The 20,680-nt window shown below is 43.1% G+C and overlaps 1 protein-coding gene across 2 annotated transcripts; it reads left to right on the forward strand.

Moving 5' to 3' along the window:
• The first annotated feature begins 9,727 nt into the window (after positions 1-9,727).
• On the forward strand, positions 9,728-19,363 carry spsb1 (splA/ryanodine receptor domain and SOCS box containing 1). 2 transcript variants are annotated; one of them, XM_069140178.1, is made up of 3 exons: positions 9,728-9,954; positions 15,039-15,943; positions 17,805-19,363. In XM_069140178.1, the coding sequence occupies exons 2-3, from the start codon at positions 15,250-15,252 to the stop codon at positions 17,930-17,932; spliced, it is 822 nt and encodes a 273-aa protein (XP_068996279.1). In that variant the 5' UTR covers positions 9,728-9,954; positions 15,039-15,249; the 3' UTR covers positions 17,933-19,363. The 2 variants fall into 2 exon arrangements, with proteins under 2 accessions (XP_068996279.1, XP_068996280.1); XM_069140179.1 differs by having other exon boundaries at positions 15,043-15,943.
• The last annotated feature ends 1,317 nt before the right edge of the window (positions 19,364-20,680 follow it).

Below are 20,680 nucleotides of genomic sequence, written 5' to 3' on the forward strand. Positions count from 1 at the left end.
AGCTGTAACAAAACTTGAGGTGGTGCTCATTCGAGGGAATAAAGGTTATCTGTCGAGTATGGACAGTCTTGACATACGCAGATAATGGAGTCGAGTCCAACCATTGACTGGTGAGTTTGCGTGTCTTTTTTTTTTTTCTTCTTTTTTTTTTGCCATTCACAGCTCATTCCTCAGCTCCATTGATCTGTCCAGAAAAGATAATAGACACATTGATTCACAAGCTCAGCAGCTTGCTTGGTTTACACATCAGTTCAGACTAATTCTCAACAGTCCTCGGTCAGGGGAGGAGAATTGCCTTGACTGACGACTGACTCCTGCCTCTTTGAAAGTGAAGATTTAAAAGCTGTTCTGTGAAGATTTTGTGTTTTGTTTGGGCGCAGCAGAATTTTTTTCTAAAAGATGTAGCAAAAAAGGATTTCACAGAGCCTACGCGATTAGGCGGTTATGAGGCGTAATCTCAGGGGGAACTTGTCATCGCCGATGAAAAATAGAGTCAGAAAGGAGGTAATTGAGGCTAGCCAGCAATAAATTAACTTCACAAAAATCTGTATTCGTGCAGTTCAGTCAGTCTGGCATAGAGATAGACTGAATAAGGGGATCCTGACTGAGGAAGAAGGTGTGTGGTGGTGTTTCACTGCACCAATGCTTCGCTGTTGACCTCATTTTGTAAAGCCGAGCAGATTCCTCCCAAAGCCAAGTGGAGTGAAAAAGACATCGTCCACAACAAAACGTGTCAAATGTGGGCGTACCGGACGGACTGTGTGACCACGCACGTGGACGAGCGGTTTCACATTTTGAATTGTGAATTCACGTCAGGTGGAAGCAGTCCCGATAGCTTTTACGTCACCGACATGGAAACACTGTTTTAAATCCATTAAATTACTCGGAGAGATATTAAAGCTCTCGTGTTGAGGGCAGAGCTCTTTATGTGAAAGATATGAAGTGCAGGGAGTCATCAGTTTCTCCCTCAGTACGAGAGCGACGCTAGTAAAAGATCTATGATAGATTGGCATTAAAGTGAGTGGCTGAACTTCTGACAGCTGGCTGCTCTGTTGTAGTGAATGAGCAGCATCTCTGTCAGCTGTCGATGTCAGCCGCAGACAGTCTGCTCCCTACAGCCGTGTTGAAGCAAAGCATGAAGCCCAGATCAGCCTTAAGGAGGGAAACTAGGAGAAGTCTTGATTAAGCACTCACACAGCTATATTATCAATTTTAAGCATCCCTGTGTAATATTTCCAGATAAACAATCCACATTTTTATTTTATTTTTTTAAATGGACTTATAAGCTATCATTTAGCTTTGGCACTTTGTGTATTTGAGATGACTGCAGATAAATGTGAACTTTCAAGGGCAGCTGAAGTAAATATTTGTGTGCATAGGGAAAAAAAGGTTTTTGTGTTTGTCCTATCGGTAGCAGGTGAGACCCACTGAGCTGTAAACTAGCTAAATTATACCTCCAAATACTGCTTCTCACAGCCAAATTGCACTTCTTTATGCAGAATAAATTAAAAGCAGTGGCCAGTTTACACGTAAAAAAAACAAAAACAACAACATAATGACAATTTTAATAACACTCTAAAAAAGATAACTTACAGGGAACTGTATGCTGCTCTGTTTTATGATACAATAATATTTGTGTGGTAGAAACATATTTGTGTTAAATAAAAAAAAAACGTCAGTATTGTTTCTTCATTCTAGCAGAAACTCCAGTGAAAATAGTCTCCGGTGTTTTTTCTGTGAGCCGTTTTCATCTGCAGAGATGGCGAGCCGCTTGTTATTTCGGTCCTTTTCCCTGCTGCATTGTGTTCTGGCTTCTTGGAGGAGTGTGGCATATCCTCCACAACAACTCGTGTCATCTGGAGTTGTGTGTTGACTCCTGGCCTACATTCACTATGCTGCCATTTGTTACCTCCAAAAGCACACCGGGACAAAGATTGATAACGTAGAGGCTACTGTGGAGCGGCCTGTTGATGTCTACATCTGCCTGTGAAATATTTCAGCCGCCGCCGCCGCGGCAGCTCCAGTGTGATTCCTGACATATGCAGCGTCTTCACCAAGAACCCAGAAACACTGAGGAGGCTGCTGCGTAATAAGCGAGTTGTAAACTGGGGGGGGGGGGGGGGGGGGGGGGGCAGACTCATATTCAAAGGTAGTGTGAGAGCAGGAGAAATGGACATTTCCTTACCTGATTTACTTTCACAGTTTACAGTAACGTGTAAAGTAAAAAAAAAAAAATGGTGTTTTCTTTGTTTTGTTGTTGTTAATTATGTCGGAATTTAACATCGAAGAAGAATACAAATAATGTCTTTTTATTCTTTCTTTACATACTCAAAAGATACATTTGCAATGTTTCATGTTTTTGTTATAGTCAACAAATGAAACAGGCATGTGTCCGTTTCACAGTGCTTCTCCGCCGGTCTGCGGCTCTCAGCCCATGAGTCGATAGTGAGGATGTGAATGTTTAAAATGGATCACAGATGTATACTTTAATTTAGAAAAAGAATTAGTAATTTTCTGAAAACAGTTGGAACAGCAGTTCTGAACAAATGCTACTCAAACCGGAGTAAACAGTGCATTTGCTGGGAACTATTTTTACTCACAGATTGCTGCACATTTGGTATTTCTGGCAGCAGGACACTGTATGTGGGACTGAATTAGAAAAAACTACATTTGCCGTGTTCACTGTACCGAAGGGGAAAAAGTGTTGCTCGTGATGTGTAGTAGTTTTAGATGAACAATGGCTGTGTGTGGCACAGATGAATCAAATACTTCAGCCTTTTAACACAGACAATAGTTGGATTACCTGATTGTTTTTTTTTATGTTGTCATGGGCTTTGTGAAGAAAAATGAATAACAACAGATGTGTTGTAGGAGGAAAGATACTGATATGTTCAGCTGTGCGTTTTCAAACGTGCTTTTTAGTGTGAATGGTTTATCACTTATAGAAGCTTCCACATTGTTTTTCTGTCCATTATTCTATTAACTTTAATCTATGATTCAATGTAATGCAATACAGTGAACATAGCTTTATTATTGTTACCAATATAATAATATATTTTTAAGCAATGACTATCCATGACTGGGAATCTAACCACTGTAAATCTTAGAGACTGCTTTGTGATATATATATATATTTATATCTGAATAACAACAGAAGGTCATTTTGACCATAACATTTTTAGTGATGAAATAAAAAATAAAAAAAAATACAAATAAAACATACATATATATATATATGTATATTGTACATATGAGTTTTATATTGTAATATATGTATATTAATAGGTCAGTTGTCAACCATGAAGTGACTGATCTACAAACCAGTTTCTTTGTGGGTGTCGTCATAAAAAATGTAGTGATTCCACCGTTAGTCTACATTTCTTCAGTAATTCAGTTTTTAGTGCCACAGGAATCCCCGAACTCCCCTCATATAAAATGATAAGTTCCTCACTGTATTCTGTCCACATTCTGTGAAAACCTTTTGTTGAGGTTAAATTGGTACTGGGAAAGAAAAAGCCAGATCTTTGCGTCGGTCCATGATGGAGGTAAATTCACCAGCTAGGACCCCGCCTCGGGCGAGGGCGAACCTTCATTGATTGGGGGAGATTAAGCCAGGGTGAGAGTTTCGCGGTTTGGGGAAGGCTTAGCTGAGGATCCATTGCGGCTCCCGGGCCTTGCAGATCCCCGAGATCTCCATGTGGGACGGAAAGATAAAGGCTATGAAAAATGATAACCATAAGTGAAACGGTTTAACAAGAGGGAGGGAGGGTGGGATGCGGAAAACGCAAACAGGCCGAGGTTTAGAGTGGGTGGATATTTATAGGAGTGTGGCCGGAAGTGGGGGAGTGGTTGAGGCGTGGTCCTGCTCCTGAAATTCAGCGAAAACTTTATCTCCAATGAAAACATATTGTTGCATTTGTTTTTGTATCTTTGGCAGGTAGACCAAGGAGTTATAGCATCCACTAGAGTCTGGAGTACATGGACTGGCAACAGTGAGTTTTTAAAATGTATTTATGATGTCATGCAGCTCCATTATTCCTTGCAATTGATGAGTCAGATTATGAAATACTGTTTACATTTCACTCATTTATGTTCACCTCTTTCTCTGCCTACCAGGACGGTGTTGCCGACGTGGCCAGTTTCAGCATCGTCCCTCGCCGAGCTTGTGGACACTCGTTTGCCTTGCGGAGGCAGCCGGGAGAGCCTCAACCACGTGAGAGTCGGTATCCGCCATCTGCAACCGCTGTGTGACGGATGAGAAGGGCCGACACTTTCTGACAGGCGGCTGCGAGAGCCGTGGATGCACCGGAGTACAGCCGGGCCGGTCCCCCTCCTGGCTCTGGCTCCGGCTCTGACTGTGGTCCGCAGCAGGAGCTCTGTGGGTCTTCGCACCGACTGCAGCGTCACCCTGCAGAACCAGGCCACCGCTGAAGCGGTGACCTCACTCGGCTTCTCCGCGTGTCCCAGGATGGAGAACGCTACGCTGCTGCTCACATAAAAAGACAAGAGTATGTGCAGGTCCGGGTAATGGCGGAGTCTGTCAGATAATTGGAACGACAGTGTAATGTGTAAACTGCGATATCCGAAAAGCTGTTTTTGCTCCCCTACGGTACAAAGAGAAGCGCTGTAATCTGTAGACACAAATTGTTTGCAGCATTTTAGACAGTTTAGTTCACTTTGAGCATCAAACTGCAGGTAGAACAAACTCAAAAATAACATTTTAGGTTGAATTTGATGAATATATAACATTTTTCACAGCGGCAGTCGGAAAGGTATCTAAATATCCCCCTCAGAACGAAGCAGTTCTCCGAGAACAAAACAGATCTGTCTTCAGTTTAACCCCGCTGGCTGAGCCGATTTAGCTGAGAGAAAGACTCTTTAATCTGCGCATCACCCAAGGAGGCTCTCATTCACCTGGGACCCCTCCGTGGAGGTGTGCTGCTGTGGTGCTGCTGATTGCCTCGCCGTGTTTTAGCAGCAATGCACCATTCAAGTCTGCAGGCGACTTGACAAATGAGCAGCGATCTGAGCAGAGGGGATGCTCGTACTGCACCACACACCCTGTCCCATCCACATCCCCCTGTCTTGCAGTGGTTCACCTCTTTTAAACTGACGCCCTTTCTCTATGCTCACAAGCCAGCGAGCGCTCCACGCAAAGTCACGCGAGCGGAGTTCGCGCCAAACGCAGGCTTGCTGACGCGTGTTCCAACGGAGACCCAGCAAAAAGAGTGCGTGTATGAACACACGCCTGTATATTTCTAATTCTTTGCAGAAATGTTGATCTTAACTGCAGTTTTACACCAAGCTGCATCATTTTAGTCATTTGACAGAAAAGTAACTGACCCTATTTTTTGTAATTAGTTCATCATTTAAGTCACTTTTAAAGAAAAAAGACGTGGAGCATTTGCTTGTGTCTACTTCCCTAATGTGAGGATTTGCGGCTTTTCTCTGTTTTGGTTTGGAACCTTGCAGGCATTTTTAATTACAGTTTCTAAACAACATTTTTAGTGAGTTCACTGACGAAGAGATTAAGCTGTAAGAAATACAAATGTAATCTACAACATAAGTGTTGGAAGGAATTCTCCCCTCCAAAAAAAAAAGAAAAGAAACCAGCAGGTTAAAAATGTAAATATAACAAACATGAAACAGCGTTAATGTAAAACTGTAAGGGCATTTTGTGACTGGGCCTCTCAAACACATGATAGTATTTTATTATTAACTACCCAAAGGTCAGGATACTGAGCATGAATGATTTTCTGAACCTCACTGTCTGTGCATGCTACTCTAATGACTTGTAAAGATTATTGCTGTGTAAGGATTTTTCCTTTACAAAGCTGGACTGTGCTGGTTTTATATTGCAAGCGATCCACTGAAACACGAGATGTCTTCTCACCTACTGCATGAATCTATTTAAGCGCTCCACCTCCGATACAGTCAAAGAGGTGTAGGACGATAAAAAAAAAGAAGAAGAAAAAAAAAAAAAAGATATCAGGGGGGATTTATGCAAGATGCATCTCAGCTGCATCTCTTTATTCATCTCAATGGACGTCTGTGAGTCGGCATGAAGAACATGAAGTACCTCAGGGCTGAACCGGTTCACATGCTTCATTATCAGTATGTTGTCTGCAGCTGCATCCAGCACCTGAGGACAGCATCCACCCACTGGTCCTCCTCAGAAACTGCATCTCAGAACAAGTGAGGGGCAGAGCGTCTGACGCAGCATGCGATCATTCACCTTGACTGCGTGTGCTGCTCGGACTTGCCTTGGTGCAGCTGTCCGCGCACGCACGCGCACGCGCGCACACACACACACACACACACACACACACCACCCCCTATAGAGGGAGTGCACTCTGCCAGCCATGGAGTGGGACGTACTATCGATCCTGCTGAAATGATGGTTTTTAAAAGGGAGGCAGTAAGCATGTCTGTGCGCCCCTCCTCCACTGTGAAGGGGCCCTGAGATATCACCAAGTTCAGCACATTGCACCATCACCACATGGGAAAATGGGATTTTCACTGGGAGACGAGCTGAGGGGAAGGTAATTCAAGTCGCCAAGCTATGTTCCCAAACGAGGGCTGAAAAATGAGCCGGATTACCTTCAGACGTCTCACGCAGTGGACAAATAAGGTCATTTTAAAAGTCCTATTAATTCCAGTCCTTGTCAAAGAGAAATCAGATGCCCGATGTGAAAAAGTGCACGAGTACGGAAGTTAAGAAGGAAGTGAGGAGAGGGAGGATGTTCATTCAGCAGTCAACCACATTCGGCTTTTAGCACTAAAGCTGGATGAGCATATGTGCCATCGTGTCCCGCTTGCATTGTGAGATTCTTCGAGAAATGAAACGTGATTGTGAATAAGTTATAAATGAATGGAGAAGAGTTTTTGTGCAGACTCAGTGAGACTCTGAGCCTCAAGCAGGAGGTGTGTAGTCCAGAGAATCCACTAGATGGCAACAGTGTCCTGGTGTTTCCAAACCTCCACTGAAATTTGGTGCATATGTTTGCTCTGACTCACACAGGGCTGCAGACTAGGAGGACATTCTGAGCAGACCAGGGTCTGATACACAAAATAAAACTAATTAGGAGTCACTAATACGTATGAACTGACTTCCTCTGTTCCCTCGAACCGAGCCTGTTGGAAAGGCGCTGCTGCTACTGAAGATTTGAAAGATTAGACGTGACTTCATCAGTTGTACAGGACGTGAAGGTCGTATGCAGGGTGCATCCTCCTGCTCGGTCCAATTCACTCATCAATAAACATACTTTGCATTCTTCAGGGACAAGTGCGTTGGTAAGTGGAGTTTGATTGTGACTTTGTGAGCAGCAGTGACCGATGTAGAGGATCTCCACTCGTCTTAACATCATTGGCTGCTTTTTAAAACGGTGTCAGTAAAGGACTGACTGCAGCCTGAAAATGTGTGTGGGCAGACATGGTTCACTGGTGCCGCTGATAATGTCATGCTGCGTGTGTGTGTGTGTGTGTGTGTGTGTGTGTGTGTGTGTGTGTGTGTGTGTGTGTGTAATTGACAGTCTGGAGAGTGTTCATGATCAATTATGGTTCCTCTCACAATCACACATCATATCAATGCCCTCAGGACAAACCGTAATAGTGTAATTCTGTTCAATAATACACAACAGAGCAGAAATATCCTATTGTTTGTTGGTATACCTGTAATAAAGATACCAAGTACTCACAGTGAATATAAATCCATCATTTTAGAGATGTTATCACTAAAAATTAATGTAAAATTTAATCAACAAAAAGTTAAAAAAAAAGGCTTTCTAACTGCCTCGTTGTAACTTGCTGTTTAAAAGCATATTGTGGTGCTGATGTAGGCCGCCAGGCTGAAGTCAATATGTTTCCATCCACAGTAATGTGAATATAATTAAATCTTTGTGATGGGGAAACAAATTACAACTACTTTTACAACAGTTTTTAGTATTTGTATGAGATAAATAAACCCATCCAATATCTTTTATAATTTTAACCGAATATTTGAAATTTACAAAATTGAATGTTGCCTTTGAATGAGACTTGCCAATAGGGGGGGGCTCTATTGCTCTAAAATAATATGACATTTCAGGGTATTTCTGCAATAATTATATTCGTGATAATATGACAACCCCTGGTGAGCTGCATGGACACAGAGGCCTTCAAAGGGCTTTTCCACTACTGAAGCCATGATGCCCCCCCCCCCACACACACACACCTCTGTGACTGCTGGCCAGGTTAGGAGACAGCTGGAGAGACTCCACCAGCGCAAGGCTGCAGGACCTGACGGCATCGGCCCCGGGGTCCTGAGGACCTGCGCCGTCCAGCTGTCTAATGTCCTACAACACCTCTTCAACCTGAGCCTGAAGCAGGAGGAAGTCCCGGTGTTGTGGAAGACGTCGTCCCTCGTTCCTGTTCCTGAGAAGACGACTCCATCCGGCCTCAACGACGACCGACCGGTTGCCCTCACATCTCATGTGATGAAGGTGCTGGAGAGGCTGGTCTTGGCCCACCTCAGGCCGCTGGTGAAATCTTCACTGGACCCGCTGCAATTTGCGTACCGGCCTCGTGTGGGAGTGGACGACGCCATCATCTACCTGCTGCAACGAGCTCAGTCTCACCTGGATGGAACCGGTGACTCTGTGAGAATCACTTTCTTTGATTTCTCCAGTGGATTCAACACCATCCAACCACTGCTGCTGAGTGAGAAGCTGCGGGTGGACGTGGGTGGTGGGGGGTGGACGCGTCCACCGTCTCCTGGATCACTGACTACCTGACAGGCAGACCACAGTTTGTCCGTTCTGTCTGATACGTCGGTCGGTGGTACGGCAGCTTCTCTGATGACTCTGCAGCGGTCGGGTGTATGAGGGATGGACGGGAGGACGAGTACAGGGCAGTAGTGGAGGACTTTGTGGAGCGGGATGGTAGAAATCACCTGCTCCTGAACGTGGCCAAGACCAGAGAGATGGCGGTCGACTTCAGGAGGAAGACGACTATCTATCTATCTAAAACTGAAATATATTTCACACTACATTTCATCTATATTTCAAGAACATACAATTGCAACAAAATAAGTGTTGTAGTTTTATATGTCAGCATAAATATAAGAGTTTGCCTACAAATATTCAGTAAAAGCTCACATAATACTGGGTTTTGTTATACATCTGATCTTTTGTGGACAAATCACTCCCCTTTTCAGAGCTAACTCTTCGCCAAGCTTGTTGCTGCTGAGTGTTTCGACCCAAGTTATTCTTGTAACGTACATCACACTACAATGGCATGACATAAATGACATCAACGAGAACAAATATTGATTACGATATAAATCTTTGAATTTGTATAAATCTTAAAGACTCTATCGTAAACCACACAGCACACCCCTAGTTTTTTTTTTTTTTTTCCTACTAATTTATCAATAAAAATGTAAAAAGAAATGTATATTCTTCAAATACAAGAAGCAGAAAAGGGCCTAAAATCCAGCTGGAGCAAAACAAAGTAGTTTAGTTTCGCTAGAAATAGATGTTGTGTGTTTTTTTTTTTTTTTTAATTTTCAGCTCGTCTCAAAATATGTGCATCTATTATTACTGTGCTTCCACAACTTTTGCAGCCTAAAAAAAAAACCAACAACAAAAAAACCGACCCACATAATATCTGCATGAACTGCATTCCCAACATGAAGCCATCTTTGCTGTAGCTGCAGACCGTCGGTAGGGAGGTCCTAATCTGGTGGAGCAGCTGGGAGCGTTTTTTTTTTTGTTTTTTTTTTTTACACCACGTGATGCGAGAGATGTTACAGCGAAGCCGTCACCATTTCACCTAATTCATGTCCAGGCTGAGCAGTAAAAAGGTAAGAAGGACGACGAGGAAAACAAAAAGAAGCGCGATGGAGTAGGTGAAGACTCCCAAGCCTTACCGGGTCTCGTCCACGCTGCCCGTTTCGCCGCCTCGCAACTTGACAAGGTCCGTGTCCTGTGTGCTTTTTCTTTCTTTCTTCTTTTTTTTTTTTTTAATCCTCCTGTTTTCTGCTCATCTGGTGGCTGCCTTGTTTCGGTTTCAGTGTTCCTCTTTTCAGCATATTTACATATTTAATGCCGCAAACAAACGGCTGCACACACACGGTGGAGGTGGTGGAGGAGGTGGAGGAGGTGGTGGTGGTGGGGGCCCCGTCGCTTTCCAAACGTCCAGTTCAGAAGAAGTAACCTCTCTCTGTTTTCGCCGCTCGCTCGTGTTAACCGTGTTTTGTAGCCTGCTCGTGCTAACGGCAGCGGTTCGTGTAACGGACGTTTTCGCTCGAGACCTCAAAGGTAAACACGGCGTTACGAACCAACGGCTGGTAACGCTCGATTCACGCGCTGCTGCTCCCCCGCGGAAGTTCCTCGAGCCTGGAGGAGCCCGTCCGTCAGGCCCGCGAGACTTTACGCAGAGGAGCCTGCTTTTACGTGGGCCAGCATCGCCCCGGCGCACGGGTCAGCTCTCCGGAAAGGCCTTCGCGCACTCGTTCGCAACTCTTTACTTTAAACTACGGATAAAGCGACGCGGTTTTTTTTTTTTTTTTTTTTTTTTTTTTTTACTTTCAGAAAGGTTGCAGGACGTTTAGTTTGTTGGTACAATTGTTGAAGGGATGTGCCGACTCGACTGTACGGGGCTGTCTGGGCCTGCAGACAAAGTGACAGGAACTTTATTGCTTTGCCCTGCAACTCCAGGTTCGCTCTGTCCTACCTGATGCAGGCAGGGTGGACCGAGATGTTTCTAATGTTCTGTCCACCCTGTTTATATCGGTGAGAGTCGACGAAATAGGAAGAACATCGCTCTGTTTTACACAATACGCTTCAACAGCACCGCCACTGCTACAACCTCCCACAATGTCCATAAACTTGAGTCAACAATAACTGAGTGTTAGAAGGGAAACTTGGATGTGTTTGTTTAAATTGGTCCTATTAAAAAAGTGAGAAATATTCAGTAGAAACCCGCAAAAAGAAGTGGCAACGGATCGCTTTTGGGGGCAGTGGTGCCCCGTCAACACGCGCTCACTAAAAGTGCCTGTTTGGTGCCACCGACAGGCCGAGATTTTTAATATCATGGTCCGACAACATTACGAAAAAGGATCTTTAACCCCCAAAAAAACAATAGTCTCACTCCAAGAGAAGTCTTTCTCTGAAATCTCTCAAGCGGTGACTTTTTGGAGGAAGACGGCAGTGAAGGTGTGTGTTGGAGAGAGAGGAGTGCCAGGAAGTTTGTGGTGTTGGAAGTTCAAAAAAGCGTAGCTACTAAAAAAGACTTTTAAAAAGATAAGACGATGGTTTGTGATTTTGCGCAATATGCTCACAAAATTGCGCAACTCTGTGCGGCTTTCGTACACATGTACAACATACCTTTGTTGGATGGGGACACTCTGAAGTTGTGGCTACAAATGGACGCCAACACTCCTGTCCCTACGCTGCGCCGTGCAGACCGTCGGGACGCCAATGAGCAATTTAGAGCAGGGTGAATAGTGCTGGCCAAAGAAGAGAAGAAATCATCAACCAAAGCGCGTTTTCCTAAAGCAAAATGCTGTTCCAAGCGTGGAGAGACCTGCTGCAGACAGATGGGAGGTAATGCCATTAGTGAAAGTTGGTGTGTTGACAGGAAGTTGAGTAAGTCTTCTGTTTCGGGTCAGGGATCCTTTCTATAATATTGTTAAAGAGTCCTACTAAGAATCTGAATTCGTCTGTGGCAAAAACCAGCAGTTTTGGACGCCGTGTGCTGACGGGGTGCAGTTTCCCCAAAATATTAGATTGCGGTGAGTTTGTGGACCCGTTTCAAAGATTGTTGCCCCCATTAGTCACTTGGCTAATGTGAAAATAGACTCCAGATTGAAACCTACCGAAGTTTCCATTTTATAACCTTCATGAAGGTAGGATTTATTGCGCTGCTTTTGTATTAGACTGCATTAGTCACAGCTAGGCGTGCCGACACGACTAAGTATAGCCTGCTGAATTGCGCTCATAAAAAGATAACTGGACAGAATAAGCAACAAAAAAAAAAAGGTCAGTTAAAACACTGTAAGGCAAGTGAAAGGCCAGTCACCCAACTATCGTTCAATTTAGCAACATGTTTTTGTGACACGTTGAAGGGTTGTGTTTGTACAATGGATGTCTCTGGTAAGCCTTGAACCCTCTGTACTCAGCAGGTCAACAAACGGGCTCGGGCTTAAGTTCAGGTGGGCCCGGTTTAAATTGAGCCTTAGAATAGAAACAAGTGTTTTCTTGGCTCGGCAAGTCAAGCGAGCCCTTCCTCTTGCATTTTAATCAGCTCCAAACCAACCCTGGGGCCCAGGGACCCCAACAAGCCCAGGCCCGGATCCCGGCCCGAAAATCCCTCCACAAGCCACCTTTTATACTGCTAATGGCTATGTTTATTTTGAGGTCCAAGGTAAATGTGGGAAGACCTTTCATTATTCCGTTACTTTTGTTTTGCTTGTGTGTGTTGTACGGTGGCCCTTTGCCACATGGAGGAGAGAATAATAAAGTCCTGGCTCAAAGAGTGTGCAAATGAACATGTTTCACTCTCCTTGAATGCTGGACAGGCATCGTAAAAGAGATTGTTTACATTCAGATGCTGACCACCCGCTGCTTGCTTTTTCTTCCCTCCTGTTTTCCAATCACTGAGGAGACATGACCCATTTAAATGGTTGTTTACTTGCATTAGAAGAAGAGCCAAAGCACTGCTCAATGAACTCTTGTCTACAATTCAATTAGAGTGGCCTTCCCAGCAGCACAATTTTCCACATTACACAACGCTCTCTACTGCCTCGCTGCAACACAGCCAGAAACGGGAGGACCAAAGAGCAGCAGTAGTGACACCTGCGCCCACAAAAAGTCACATTATTTCTTTGGGATATTGATGTGTAATTTTGAGTGTGGGGGATCAGGCCAACAACAGTTGGCTTCAAGCTCTTCAGGAAGAAAAGCTTTGTAAGTGCCTCATTACCGCTGTGATCTAATGTAATGGAGTTGGTCAAGTAAGCAGCTATTCATCAGGCTTTTATTGTCCACGTTCTGTCGTCCTGTCCTGAAACTGTTTGTTCCTTAAAAGAGCTGCGGTCCCTCAAACACGTTTTTTTTTGTATTTCTTAGAGCCAGACGTTTTATTACTACTTTTCCTGTCACCCTCTGACTAGACAACCATATAATAGGAAATGGCTGGAGTTTTTCCCCTTGGTTTTTTTTTTTTTCCTCTATTTTTGGAGATTGTGGGAATATTTCACTTTCAGAGTAGCTGCTGTTATCCTGTCAGACACCACGGACCTACTTTTTGCCTGCTTACTGCTACTTTTTAAAGACCAGTACTATTAGACAAGTTAATAACAATCGTGATAGGACAGAGCTGAATTTCTTGGGAATGTAAATTTTTTTTTTTTTTTTTTTTTTTTTCTCCACTTTTGCTGTTGTAACCTAAAATAGTTAAATATAATATGACTTGATAAATGGTTGAAATTGGAAAGATCATGCTCACATAAATTATTGCATTCGCTCTTCTTTATCAAGAAAAGCTGGAGAAGTAATGCATAAAATTGAGGACACACAATCAAATTAGGTTTGAATGTTATATTTATGTCCTTCGTGCACCATAATCCTAAATGAAATTACTCAGCAAAAGGAGCACATGAAAACATGGGTGTTGCACGTGTAGAGCTCATTGATCGGACAGTCAATGGGTAATTTACATTTTCTAAAGCGTCTGCATGGCTTCCCCTGCAACTCAATGTAAAGATTTATCTCTAACTTGGTTGGTCTCTAGTTTTCAAGTTATGATAGAGACACGTAGAGACATGTCTAGTGTGCAAATCTGTGAAATTCTAGTCGTGCAAATTGAATTTGTCAAGCACAGTCAGATCATGTGTTGTTGTTGTTTTGTTCTTTTAGCACACAGAGTTAGATTATTCAAATATAAAGCCTAAAAGAATAACTTAGGAGCTTTATTTCAGATTTTGCTGTCTTAAGCATAATGAATATTTTATCATCATAAAGACAATAAAAAAAAATGAACTGGATGATTTTGTGCTCTTAAGCATTTTAAAAGAATTAAGCGAGCACCTGTGTAATTGTTTTTGCTGAAACTGTTAGGGGCACCGTTTGGAAAAAAACAACCTCTGTCGTGGAATAATTAATATGACGCTGTATTGTGTGATAAATTAAATACTCAAGATAATGAACTGAGAAAATGTGAGAACAAAATTCTGGATATACATATCCACTTTTGGCTGATCTGATCATCTCATTGTATACTATCACATTGCCCAACCTTAACTAACCTCTTGTATATAAAGAGTGTCTGTTCACAGCTGCTAAAATCTGTCAATTATAAAATTTTCAACTGTAGCCGTTCAATCTGGCATCCAAACTAGGACAGTCTATTCTCTCTGAATAGTCGGGTCCATTATACATAATCGTTTCAATCTAGCACATGCGTATGACTGCTGAAAGACAGAAACTTGTTGGTCTTGTCTTTCTTGGTTGGCTTGACATTGTAGTGAACTGGTAGGAAGGGAAAACAAGGCCACGTAGTGTTGATCTACTGTATGGCAGCTCCAGACTTTAGATCAAGTTGAGATGATAGAACCTCTTCATTATCTTTTCTGACGCTGTAGGAAACGAGGCCACAGTCAGCAGACGATGTCTTCTGCTATTGTGTAATGATAATGTTATCAATGTAAAGCTGTATTCAGCTTAATTCTCAGATTTCTCACATCGTAGGACACTGCCTTCTTTATGTTTTGATCACTAAAAATCACATGAGAACAAAGGCACTGTTGAGGCTGCTAACCAGTTGTTGTCCCCATGTTACCAAATGAATCGAGTTAATATACATTCTGTAACGTTTCCAGTGTGGTCATGTTGTGTCATTAAAGCCTCAAGTACCACTGATGGACTTACAATATGTCCTTGATGTTTAGCTTGGTGGTGTTTGCAGATGCTAACATCTCTTGGTCCAAACAGAGGAACGGTTACTGAGATTAGTTGATTAATTATCTTTTCTGCTTTCATCTCCTCAAACCTCTCCAGGAAGGCTTCAAGCAATATTTGGGTTTCACCTCGGCTGTCTTGCATCGACACAGGACGACCAGGCTGCCTCTCTGGTTGCAGGAGCACAGTGGAGGAGAGGGTCTGAGACTGAATACTCCCCCCGTTAGTCTTTGAGGAGGGGGGGGGGGGGGGGAGGGGGGAGGAGGAAGAGGAGGAGGAGGAAGAAGGAGCTGCTATAACCACCTGGAGCATGGGGCAAAAAGTCCCAGGTGGCATTAAAACCATTGATATGCGGGATCCGGCATTCAGCCCCTTGAAGTTGGAACTCCAGGCCCTTAGTCACACCAAGCCATCTCGACTGGATCTGCTGCTGGACATGCCGCCCGCCAGCCTGGACGTCCAGGTCCAGCACTCGTGGAACAACGACGACCGCTCCCTCAACATCTTCGTCAAGGACGACAACAAGCTGGTGTTCCACAGGCACCCGGTGGCGCAGAGCACGGACGCCATCCGGGGCCATGTTGGCTACACCCGGGGACTGCACGTGTGGGAGATCAGCTGGGCCATGCGTCAGCGGGGCACGCACGCCGTGGTCGGGGTGGCTACGAGTGACGCCCCGCTACACTCGGTGGGCTACACGGCTTTGGTAGGAAGCAACGCTGAATCCTGGGGCTGGGACCTGTGCAGGAGTAAACTCTACCACGACGGCAAGAATCACCCAGGTAAAACCTACCCGGCCTTCCTGGAGCCAGACGACACCTTCATCATACCAGACTCCCTCTTGGTAGTCTTGGACATGGATGAGGGGACCCTGGGTTACATAGTGGATGGACATTATTTAGGGGTGGCGTTCAGAGGACTTAAGGGCAGGAAGCTGTACCCGGTGGTGAGCGCTGTGTGGGGACACTGTGAAATCCGAATCCGGTACATAAATGGACTTGATCGTAAGTATAAACTTTTAAATGCTTTAACTACCTCTGTTGTTATTATGTCCTCATGTGAGCCAACATGTCATTGTGATGTCTTGTGCACGGCGCTTACGGAACCAGTGGGTGGATTTATGAACACAATAAACCATGCTGTAAGTGTCAAGGGTTTGTCTGTACGTCTAAATGGGATACATACCTGCAGAGGTTACTGTAGAGCAGCATTATGGTATCTGACTTACGTCTGCCACTATTACGTAAAGCAGTGCTTGTCATAACACTGCATTATTTGCATTCCCACCTTGTAGTCTAGATTACGTGTAAATTAATATTCAAATGTATCCCTGACTCACCTTTTCTCCTATGAGAATGATGTCAGTGTCCTGATCTTAGTGAGCAGTGATCTGCCTGTAAACTGTCCGAGCTTATCATTAACTGTCCATCGTCCATCATAAATGTCACTAAAACACCCAGTCGTCCTGAATGTTCTTGTTCAAAACCACGAGCTGCTCATGTTCCCCCCACACTAATGGAAAATGATTCCAATTGGATTAATCCCAATTTTTCCGTGGTGAAAGGCTCATGAGCTCTCAATGAGGAAACATAGGTGCTTATGAAAACATGTTGTACTACCCACATGTCCCAAGTGCTCCGTGCTCATTAGATTTTTATGCTCAGCTCAGATCTCTCGACCTAGTTTAGGCCTGTGGAAAAGCAGCTCACTGCATAAAAGCCCGTTTGAATTTGATATGACGTCCTTCCTGCCATTTGATGTGGGGCAGGGAAATCCCTGAACTCGTATATCGATTTTTGAAGATATGTAATCTGAGAATATGCAGTTAATTCTTGTGACTCGATCCTGTATGCAGAGTTGTCACTGCCACTGCAGGCTACAACTAAAATATTATTTTTGTTCTCTTCCTGGCTGCGTTGTTCCATCTACAAAATGTCCCAGTTAATGGTAGATATACAAAGGGCTGCATAATTATACTTTTTAAGGACCTAAATATTTGTGTAGAACATATTTGCTGATAATAATAATAAAAAAAAACCACAAAAAAACCCAATGTTTTTTGTTAACTTAAATGGGGTTTGTACGAAAATAGTATTGTATCAGCATGGACACTGAAACTCTTTTGTATTGGCACTGCAATTTAAATTTTTAAGAGACTTTAGATAATGTGTTACAGGCCTTTGTGAAACCAAAGATAGGATGAATAGAAAACCAAAATTTTCATCTCTTTGAAATTCTAACAAATATACTTTAGGCTCTATTAGAGTGCGTCCCTACTATTTAATGACACTACCGTGCAGAAATTGGCTGAATTGCTTTTCCAAGGTTGATGTCCTCTAGAAATCCACCGCAGAACCCAGATGTGTTAGTAGCACCTGGGATGTGGGATTGTTTGTCCATTTCATTACTTCAGTGTGGATTTTCTACTGGTGTAAACTGCCTCCTTCAATATCCTCCACCTTGATACAGCCTGCACACATTGAGGCCAACATCTTGATTTACGATTTCATTAGTTTTCTGGCCTTAAAAGTGCAAAATATCATATGGACTGACGGCATCAGAAGTGAAGACAAATGATTTTCTTTTTGGTAAATCTTTATCGAGCACAAAAAAGTGAATATAGCACACAAAATGTTAGTGTCCTCCATGGCAACAGCAGATAAATGGTAAAACACTTTTTAAGTCCCATTTTAAAATAAACAAGTTCACTTTATTTTATGCTAGTTTGCGTCTATATAACTGACATGACACATTATGCACACTGCCTCCTTAGATTTGGGTCAGGCCTATGTTTACACACCCCTGAAAGGAGATGCTGTAGTTGCGAATGCATAACATGCCTCTCCTTCTCTTGTCTCCCCTCAGCTGAACCCCTCTCTCTGATGGACCTGTGTAGGCGTTCAGTGAGGGTGGCGTTAGGAAGAGACCGACTCAGTGAAATCCATAGACTGCCCCTGCCGGCTTCTCTCAAGAATTACCTGCTCTACCAATGATGGTGCCGACAGTCACAACCCGCTCAGCACACCCTTGTTTCTTTCTCCTGTTTCTCTGGGATCATTCTTGGGTTAAACCCGTTTGACAGCATTGCTGCCAGGATTGACTCTGCCTCATGGATGATTCAACAAGTACGCTTTTGTGTCAGTGGCTGGACTCCTTTTGACTTTCTAATCCTGTTTTTATGACTCTTTACAACTGTACTCTCTAACTTTATAAAATCAGGAATCACTGAGCACTATGCACACGCTGATCCAGTCGATGCCCTGACAGTCGCCATGTTGGTGTGCTGCTTCCAGTTCGTAGGTTGATGTGGTGTAAGTGGTCAGTACCTCTGCTGTGACCTCCACACTTCTTGGTTTAGAAAGTTCTATCTTGTAGCCTTTACAATTTAAATGCTATTGTGCTTAAACAACAGAGTGATGACAAGTTAACTTTCACAGTAGTGGACTGCCAGTATCTGACCACAAGGTGGCAGCACACACATGTCAGCCTGTACATGATTTGAATTTGAGCATTATAACATAAAATCCTAATTGTTTTTAGACATTTTTAATAGATAATACAAATTGCTGTTCACACAACATGGAAAAAAAGAAGCTGATGGCTCCATAGGGAGTCTGTTGTGTGGATGACTGCACTGTGAGGAAGAGCAGGTGAGACTAAGTTTCTCTGTGATATGGAAGTGCCCCATCACTAGCCATCAGGCATCGGACAGGAACACTATCAGCAGAAATTTTAACGGAAAGGTTATGTCACTGTGATTATTTGTAGCATGCATCTGCAGGAACTTTTTCTCAATACAGTCACATCTTTTTATCATTTGTCACTCCTGCTTTTTGTAGTGCAGTAGTTTTCAACCACCCGCTGTTGAGGCCCAAGAGTGTTTTTAAACTCATCTGTATCAGCTGATCTCACTGGTTTGCACATATTAATCCCGAAAATGGAAAACGACCAGTGGCATGGCTGCTGCAGTGTAATATTTGGCTGGATTGAAAACCTGCTACTCTTGGGTCCCACATAGCTGAGAACCATTGATGTGTTTGTGTGTATAACATGTAAATGAGAAGGGGGGGGGGGGGAGTTTGGGAAACGGTTCATGTTGATGCTTGAATGAGCAAATATCAGTTTTAAGGCACCACACTGATAGAAAATGACAATCTAGCTTCAAACAGCTGCACAAATGTCTTTTTTTTTTTCTTTCTTTCTTTTTTTTAAAGGTCAGATTGCCAACAAATTGTCAAATGCCATATCATAGACCTGTTGATTCTATAGTATTTTTAAATGTACAGACTGGGTACATATTTGGCACTCAGCTGAATGTGGACACACTGTGCTTCACCTTACTTTTCCTTGCTTGCAACTTCCACTTCATTTGTATTCTTTGTTGTAGATTTGTTTGTAAGTATCGATTAAAGATTATTTCAAATTATCTACTACTGTGCATCGTGCAAGACTCTATTGTCATAGACTTATTGCTTAACTACCAGCAGCTGAGGGAAGACCAATGCAATACTGCAAACTGTGGCCTTGAAATATATATATTATATAATATTTCGGACACAAATATATACACATTGAACACAATTACGCACTGATTTCTGACATTAAATTGCAGACGGTGATGCTGTAAAAAGTAAACTGGGAGATACATAGTCTGGGGAAAATACATATATTATTAGCTGTGTTGTATTAATAACGTTTAGCAATCTTTTTCTGTCCAATAAAAACTGGTCTAAAAAGAGGGCAATGAATCGCACACCGGAAGGTAGAGATGTGTGGTTTTTTTTTAAACTGTGTAAACCTATAGTCCTAATCACATTAAGCTAAAACATTTGGTAAGTGACCACTAGCAAGTTTGTTGGTTCAGATTACCAGGGACATGAGCCATCAGTGGAGCCCCTGTGGGGACAGCATTGTGGGGATCCGGGATGTGGGGAAGGAGGTGGAGGGTTATGGAAATCAGCTCATGGGTCTGGAAGAGTGTGAGACGGTCTGCAGCAGCTCAGCGTTTGAACAGTGGGACTCCTGTTGGGAAGACCTCACCATGTAATGGATTTTTTTTTTTTTAATTTATTGCATCTTATTTTTAAATCAAGTTCAAATTGTAGATTGTGTTTCATTTCCCTTCAAACAGCTTGTTTAAATTTGCCTGTACTATGCCTCTCATTGTGCGTGAATGGATTGTGCAATAATTGCTAAAGTCATTTCATAGTAATGGTAGAAGAATTTGCATTTAGTGACCACAGGGTAGCAAATCACTGAGTCTGAGACCAAAGTGGAAAAAGTAATAGCTGCTTCAGATGCACTGGTAGCAACTAGCTGGTTGTGAAGCAGTTATACATGGATATTCAAATCCCACAAAACACCAGAAAGGACTTAATGGAACAGAGCAGGTCCCTGCTTTCGAGAAGTTTACACCAGGAAATGATAGCGTTGTTTTGATCATCTGCATCATGTTGGCTGAGGTTGAGTGATGTGACTGACATCCCCCGAGCTGTTCTCCAAGATTTGGTACCGGTGTCATCAAAGCATTTATTTAACTGATTGGTATCGGCTATACTAAACTATACTCTGCTCCTTTGTTTTACGTCAACTATCATAAACAGAGAGCACAATTTGTGGCAGCATGCAGAAAGTGTACTCTGCATCATGACATGTTTAGCTAACGTGTGCAATGAAGGAAAGTGATGTCTTGATGTCTCTCTCATGCTTGTGGTGACTTAAGGTGGATTACTTACAGTTTA

The sequence above is a fragment of the Embiotoca jacksoni genome, unplaced genomic scaffold, assembly GCF_022577435.1.
Source record: "Embiotoca jacksoni isolate LCO1_2020_lvr unplaced genomic scaffold, fEmbJac1.0.p SCAF_9, whole genome shotgun sequence".
NCBI lineage: Eukaryota > Metazoa > Chordata > Actinopteri > Embiotocidae > Embiotoca > Embiotoca jacksoni.

Coding starts and splice junctions, on each gene's coding strand:
- spsb1 (XM_069140178.1), top strand. CDS start 15,250: ATGGGGCAAAAAGTCCCAGGTGGCATTAAAACCATTGATATGCGGGAT. Junction 15,944..17,804: donor GTACATAAATGGACTTGATC/GTAAGTATAAAC, acceptor GTCTCCCCTCAG/CTGAACCCCTCTCTCTGATG.